The sequence below is a fragment of the Leucopleurus acutus genome (genome assembly GCF_964270905.1).
Source record: "Leucopleurus acutus genome assembly, chromosome: 2".
NCBI classification, from domain to species: Eukaryota; Metazoa; Chordata; class Mammalia; order Artiodactyla; family Delphinidae; genus Leucopleurus; species Leucopleurus acutus.
Window position 1 is genome coordinate 170,804,818 of NC_139143.1, and position 7,739 is coordinate 170,812,556.

Genomic DNA, 7,739 nt, shown 5'->3' on the forward strand with positions numbered 1-7,739 from the left:
CCAATTCATTAGGTCTGGGTCGGGCCTAGGGACCTGTATTTTTGAACCCTTCCCAGGGATTCTGAGAACGAAGTTTAGGAACCAGGGTTGGAATAGATGCATTGTAACTGGTTCAAGAAGGGCTCTGTCTCTCCCTGCGACCACTCTCTTCTCTCTGGACCCTTCAGGCCTGGAGGAACCATGGTGACCTATGGGGGGATGGCCAAGCAGCCTGTCATCGCCTCTGTGGTAAGCTGGTGGGGTGGGGCGGGGGAGTGCCTGGAGACAGGGGCCTGGACACCACCATTGTCTATACTCAGGCAGTGCCCCCCGCCCCTGGGGGAATCCATACCTTAAGCAGTGCCTGAAGTTCTTGCCCTCAGAGCCCCAGTATGTCCTTCCTGTGTCCACAGAGCCTGCTCATTTTTAAGGATCTCAAACTTCGGGGCTTTTGGTTATCCCAGTGGAAGAAGGACCACAGTCCAGGTAAGTGGATGATGGCCCCATTACCAAGGGTCACATGAGGGCAGTGCCTACTGCAGAAGTGAGCAGCCACTCTGAGCCCTGGAGAGGTGATTGGACCCCCAGGCCCACAACGGGATAAAGGAAAACAGTCTCTAAATACAGCTACAGTCAGCAAATAATTATTGGACTAAAGTGGGCTAGTCCTTGGGGCACCATATTGAACAAGGCACCCCCTGCCACCCTCCTGAGGAGCTGACAGTGGGGAAGACTGCCATGGAAGACAGCCAAGGAAAGAACAGACTCTGGAACCAGCCTGCCCAGGCCCAAAGGCCCAAATCCTGCCTCCACCATTACTGGCTGTGGGTTCTGCTGAGTGAGCTGTGGGACATTGGGCAAGTTACTTCACCTCTGCCTCAGTTTAAATGTCATAATTGTTTAAACTACTGTCAGCTCTGTTTGACACAGGAGGAAACAGAGGCTCAGAGTAGTGAAGTAGCTTGCCCCAAGTCATCCCCACCTAAGGGGTGTGCAGCCAGGATGTGAACAGCCAGTCTCTCTGACTCCAGAACCTGAGCCAGCACACTATTCTTCCTCTCCTGGAGGACTGGCTCCCCAGACTGGGACCACCACTGGCCCCAGGCTGAGCTGAGGAATGGCGTGGAGTTATCCCAGTGATGGGGAGGGAAGTGGTCGTCTGAGGGGCTGTTCCAAGCAGAGAAAATAGCATGTGTTAAAGCCCAGTAGAGAGTGGGAAGCCGGACAGATGGGTTGTGGCCAGATTACGAAAGGCCTTATAATCCTCTTCAAGGAGCTCAGGCTCGATCTTAAAGGGAAATGGGAAGCACTGAAGTGTTTTAAGCAGGGGATACGATTCCATTTGAATGTTGAATGAATTGATGTCTATGAAAAAGTACTTCTCAGCCAAGGCCTTCCCTTCTCATCTTCCTCTACCATATGGGGTCCTTAGTGGGAGGCAAGCCCGGGAGGGGACGTTGGTGGCTTCTGCTGGTGCGGTTCTGAGGGAGCCTGGGCTCTCAGGGAAGGCTCTTTTCCCTGAGCAGAGCTCCTCTGTTCCACATCTGTTGGTGTGCCAGGCACCCCCCACCCCCTCCCCATGCCTCTTCTGGCTTCTGCCCCTCTGAGTGATTCCGCCCTCCCACCATTCAGGACTCCCCGCTACACCCAGTCAGGTCCTGTGGGTCTGAGCCATCACAGCACCACTCTGCTGCCCGTCAGCTCCTGGGGCTGCTCCCCGTGCTTCTGTCCCCACCCTGGCCCTGACTGTCCTGGGCACAGGCGGGCCCCAGGCCACCTCCACAGCGGCCGCCGTGTCCCTGGCTGAGCCCCGGGCTCTCGAGGCTTCCCTGGAGCCCAGCACCAGCTCCTACCAGCAGGGGAAGCCCGCGTGTCCCCTCACCGAGCCCTGCGGTTGCTCCCCCATCTGACACCCTCCAACCTCCCACAGACCAGTTCAAGGAGCTGATCCTCACGCTGTGCGATCTCATCCACCGAGGCCAGCTCACGGCCCCTGCCTGCTCCGAGGTCCCACTGCAGGACTACCAGCGTGCCTTAGAAGCGTCCATGCAGCCTTTCGTGTCTTCCAAGCAGATCCTCACCATGTGATGTGATAACCCCAGAGGAGCCGGAGCCAAGTGGGAGGGGAGACGGACCAGCAGGACTGGTTTTGAGCCCCCCACTTGGGGCCCCTCCGCCTTACGCAGGCTGCTCCTCTCCCCACTGTCACTTCTGAGGCGGAGAATTGGGAGGCCAGCCAAGGCTTTCCCTGGGGCCAGCCTCCGGGTATCTAATAAAGTCCGAACTTCTTAAAAAAACAAACAAAAACCAATAGAAGTCACCCCTAATAAGAAGGACCATCCCTTGCCAGCTCCCAGCACTAGAAGCCCCCCTCGCCCACCCTCCACCTGTCCTCCAGCCACCGCTTCCTGACCGCCCTGAAAGCAAAGCCTTGGCGGGGCTGGCAGGTACAAAAGCCAGTAAAACAGATCTCTGCCCTCAAGCTCTCCAAGCCCACAGAGGAGAATCTTCTAAAAAGGAAGGTTTGACTCATTCTCAGTTGGCCTTCGGCTCAAGCTGGGACGGGGAGGATCAGCTCCACAGAGGAGTGAATGCCAGGCTGAGAAACCAAGGAAACGGGGTCTCAGGTGCCTGGACCATCCTCATGGAACTTCCATTCTAACTGGGGAGACAGATGTTACACCAATGGTTCTCAGCCTGAGCTCATTTTGCTCCCAGGGGACACTGCGGTTATCATAATTGGGGGGGGGGGTGCTACTAGTGCCTAGTGAGTAGAGGTCAGTGATGCTGCTACAGCATCTTACTGTGCACAGCACAGCCTCCCTCAGCAAGGGCTTATCCAGCCCAAATGTCCACAGTGCCGCTGTTGAGAAACCCCACATCGAACCACTGGTCCCACGACAGTTACCGTAGTGATGAGTGTGCAAAAGAAGACATGCGTGAAGTGCTGTGAGCGCCTAACCAAGGTCCTGTCCTAGGCCTCCCTGAGGTGAAGCTTGAAAGTGGGCTCTGAAAAATGAGTAGCTTTATTCAGACAAAGAGAAGGGTTTGACACTATGTGAGTTTTTGGTGTTTGCTTCATGATCCACTCACTCAAAGCAAAGAACCAGAGGCTTTGGGGTGTCTCCCTCATCACCTGGCACTCTGTCCCTGAGCTCTAGAGCCTCACTGCGGGGGGACATACTGAGAGCCTAGCATGTGCCTGAGGCCAGGGCTGCCCGTGAGTGACGTGGGGCTGGCCCGCAAGTAGCTAAGCCTAGTTAGTACACAGCATACTCATGAGGCCGCTGATACAGAGGTGTTCGGAGGGCCGTGGGGACACAGAAGCTCTGCCTGAGGGTTTAAGGAAGGCCTCCCAGAGGAAGTATGGTCACAGCCAATCTTAAGGCCCAGCAGGAGAAGGTGTACCAAGCAAAGCCAACAGCACTCGTGAGAGTCTGGCAGACCTGGAGAGCCTAGCAGTCGGGGAACTGCCCACAGGCAAGTAGAGCTGCTGCCTAGGACGTGGGGGGAGTATGAAAGACTGAGATGGGAGCAGTGGGCAGCAGTCAGAGCAGGAAGGCTCAGGACTTGCCCCCAAGACATGGGGGAGGCACTGAGGGATTTTAGGCAGTGGAGTGATGTGGAAAACAGGCTCTGAAGGCTAGTTACATGCCAGCACATACCTGGGCCCTGGCATCATCCTCTTGTCTTCGGCAGCATCTTGTGTGTCCTCTGGAGAAAAGGACTCAGCTTCATCCTGGGGCTGGGAAAGGTCTACAGGTGCCCTCTGGGTAAGATTTGCCACCTTGTACACCTGGGCTCAGAATCAGCCGCAGCTCACCCAAGTCCCTCCCGTTCTGTATCCTCAAGGTTAGTGGGATGGATGATTTGTGCAGTTGGTCAATGGGGGAAAGTGCAGAAAGTCTGAGAGGGAGTGGGAGGCTGCCCAAAGCCTACAGGAGTGCAAGTTAGGATTAGGTTCTGCAGGGGGACTCCACAAGGTTGGGCTTAGGGGATGTGATGAGCCTGCAGCCATGGAGAAGGATTGGGCCCCTGGTAGAGACTCAGAGTGGGCAGACAGGTGGGAGGAAGGTTCATAGCACCACATCATGGTTAGAGACCTCGGGGGTGTGCAGAGTGTCCCGGGAATAGTACCTCTGGGGGTCTGGAGCTGATTTTTTTTTTTTTTCTTTTTTTGTCTGCTCCGTTTGGCATGAGGGATCTTAGTTCCCTGACCAGGGATCGAAATCATGGCGCCTGCATTGGGAGCACGGAGTCTTAACCGCTGGACCGCCAGGGAAGTCCCTGGAGCTGGAGCTGACGTTGGGCTTTAAAGGATGATAATATTTTCTCAGGCAGGGGAGGGAGACAAGCATTACAGACTAAGGGACTAGGCTAAGTGATAGAGGCAGAACATTTATGTCAGAAGCTGCTCGTTTTCCCCAAATACCATTCTATTGCTAAGAATTAAAACTGATGGGGCTTCCCTGGTGACACAGTGGTTGAGAGTCCACCTGCCGATGCAGGGGACACAGGTTCGTGCCCCGGTCCGGGAAGATCCCACGTGCCGCGGAGCGGCTGGGCCCGTGAGCCATGGCCGCTGAGCCTGCGCGTCTGGAGCCTGTGCTCTGCAACGGGAGAGGCCACAGCAGTGAGAGGCCCGCGTACGGCAAAAAAAAAAAGAAAACTGATGACTCTTAGGCGGGCACATGGTGGGCTGGAATAAACAGTGTTTCCCTGCCTCCCTTGCAGCTGACAAGATCTGGCCCATGTGATGTAAGCAGAGGTGCTAGGTGTCCATTTCTTAGGAACCTCTTTAAAATATAGTTGGCATCCATCCTGTACCATTTCCTTCCCCTTTCACCTTCCTCCTGGCTGGGATACAAACATGGAATTTGCACAGCCATCTTTGACCATGATGAGAATAGGACAGCAACAAGATCAAAGGAGCCTGGGTCCCTGAGACCCAGAAACGGTGACTGCCCACCTGAGGACTTGAGAAATAAGCTTCTGTGTTATTTAAGCCCCTAGTGTTTGGGCTTTCTCTGAACCTAATCATAAATGATACATATTCTATGATTTAATTTATATTGAAATCCTATCAATCCATCTGAAGCTGAAAATTTCACAAAATCACAGTCTGAATTGTGGCAGTGTGTGATTCCCAGCTAAGGAATTTGGACTTCACCCTACTGGCGGTAGGGAACAAAAGATTTCTGAGCCAGAAGATGAGAACTGTGCTTCAGAAAAATCCCTCTGGCAGCAATCTGGGGGGACTGCCCACAGGCAAGTAGATTTGGAGAAGGGAGGCGCTAAAGAAAGAGAGAATCAGAAATTCCCAGATAAGTGAAGTCTCCCTAAATTTTGAAGACCACATAGGGATTATCAACATTTAATGAGGCCAGCAGAGGAAAGGAGCCTGAGGCAAAACAATGTCAAAAGGGAATCTGACTTAAGATGGATCATCGCTTCCCTACTTAACAAGTACAGGAGATTGTTTTTAATTTTCAGGCTGAATAATCTCTCTGTGGAGTTGGGACAGCTCTTCGGGCCCACTAAGTAAACAATATACTTTTTAAGTGGCTGAAGGAGGAACTCTGGCCCCAGGAGACCAAAGGAGGACGAACAGGCATGACCTCCTAAACCAAAGCTTGGGTGCACCTGAAGCCCTGAGGCTTCATGACTGGCTCTCCCTGGTGTCTTCTGGAATCATCCACCTTTCAACTGCCTACAGCCACTGTCATAATATTGATGACTGTCTGGTGTCTTGGGACACCAATTAACCCTGCTTTCCTCAGGGAAAAAACCGATACCCAGAAGAAAGAGGTTCTTACATTAACCTGTGTGTGCCAGGCACCTCTGCCCTGGTACCCGGAAGCTGTCAGCAGCTCCCGCCAGCCCCATGCTTATTGGCAGGTACCATGCCCTGGGTAGGACGCTGGGCCCAGCTTGGGCAGCTGGAGGAAATGGTGGAAGAAGAGAAACTCAGTCCTGGCACAGCATCTGCCTGCATCTGAAGGCAGGAAGATCCTGGGATGACAGAGGGCCCACCCGCAGGTGAGTTAGCACCCTCTGAGAGGGAAGAAAGCTTGCCCTATGTCCCTGACCCTTTACAGTGTACGGGCACTTTCACACCTACCTGCATTTGATTTTTACAACTTCCCTGTGTCATTGAAGTTTTAATATCACCACTTTTCAGAAGAGGAAGATGCTGAGAGAGGAAGTGAGCTGCTCAAGGTCACATACCAGGAAGCAAGCTGGCACCAGAAGCCAGGTCCCCTGACCCTGTCTGGTCAGCATGCCAGTCAACCCCAGTTCCTCTGGCCCCACAGCTGGCCTTTGAGCTCCCTCTTTTCTCAGGACTCCTTGATTTTGTTCAGTAATAATTGACATGTCACTCAGAATTTCCCTGAGTCTCTGTCTCACGGGGAAGCATGAAAAAAAGAAGCAGGAGGCCACTGAAGTAATCCAGGTGAGAACTCATTCACTTATTAATTTGGTAAATAGTTTGAACACCCCATATGTGAAAAGCCTGTCAGAAGTGCCAGGGATACAGCAGAAGCCAAAAATCGTGGCCCATGATACCAGGAAGCTTACATTCTAGTGGAGGAGAAAGACAGTGAGCAAGTGAATAAATGAAGTAATTACAGAGTGTAGCGAGTGCTGTGAAAGAAAAAATAAAGTGATATCATAGTGATGGGGGTACTTGAGAGAAGGTGGGCAGGGAAGGTCTGAGTCCTGAATAAGAAGTCAGCCATGTTCCAGGCAGGGGGAGCAGCATGTTAAAGCCCTGTTGAGTGAACAATATGACAAGGCCTGAACTGGCTTAGTTAGGTGGGAGTGAAGCGAATGGATTCGTGAATCTTTAGGAGGAAGAATCAACAAGACAGAGCGAATGAGGCGTGTGAAGGTGGGACTTTGGCACCTTCCTGGAGGGAGGCGCCACTCCCTGAGTTGGCAAGCTCCGGGAGAGGAGCAGGTTTTGGAGACGGGTATTTCGGTGGGTAGGGTTCTTTCCCATCTGTACAATGGGTTGAGCAGGTTATTTAACAGCCAAGTTTAGCACTGGTTCTTCATAATACAGGGACTATGATCCTCACACTTTACAAAATACCAAACGGATCAGGACTGCAGCATAAAAATCAGTTCTTAAAGCAACAGAATAAACCATGGGAGGTTTTGTTTGTTTGGCTACGCCCGGTTTTATTTGCAGCACGAGGGATCATTTTCTAGTTGCAGCATGCGGGATCTTCCTTGCAGCGTGGATTTATTTATCTATCTATCTGCACCACATCTTAGCTGCGGCATGCGGAATCTTTAGTTGTGGCATGCAAACTCTTAGTTGCGGCATGCATGTGGGATCTAGTTCCCTGACCAGGGATCGAACCTGGGCCCCCTGCATTGGGAGCGCAGAGTCTTAGCCACTGGACCACCGGGAAGTGTCCAGGGGAGGGTTTTTTAAAAAAAAAAATTTTTTTTAACCTCAGAGTGAGGAAGGCCTTTCAAACTACAACACATAATCCAGAATCAAAGAAAAATAAAGGATAAATTTGATCCCATAAACATACAATGTTTTTGCATGACACACTGGGAAAAAATATTTGCAACTCATTTGACAAAGAGCTAATTTTCCTAATACATAGATAGCGCCTATGAATAAGAAAAATGGGCAAAAAATATAAACAGACAAAGGAAAATATGTGTCTTAAACATACGAGGCTCACTCCACTCAACATAACTGCAAGTTAAATTATCCCAAGATACCATTTTTCAGCTAT

The 7,739-nt window shown here is 51.9% G+C and overlaps 1 protein-coding gene across 2 annotated transcripts in view; it reads left to right on the forward strand.

Moving 5' to 3' along the window:
• The window catches only part of MECR (mitochondrial trans-2-enoyl-CoA reductase), a 38,298-nt gene extending 36,003 nt beyond the window's left edge, over nt 1-2,295 (forward strand). For both annotated transcript variants that reach the window (XM_082864157.1, XM_082864156.1), the window contains exons 8-10: nt 168-228; nt 393-465; nt 1,910-2,295. In XM_082864157.1, coding sequence (XP_082720283.1) covers nt 168-228; nt 393-465; nt 1,910-2,067 — 292 coding nt within the window. In that variant the 3' untranslated portion in view covers nt 2,068-2,295. The remainder of the gene's footprint in view (nt 1-167; nt 229-392; nt 466-1,909) is intronic.
• Nucleotides 2,296-7,739: the final 5,444 nt, after the last annotated feature.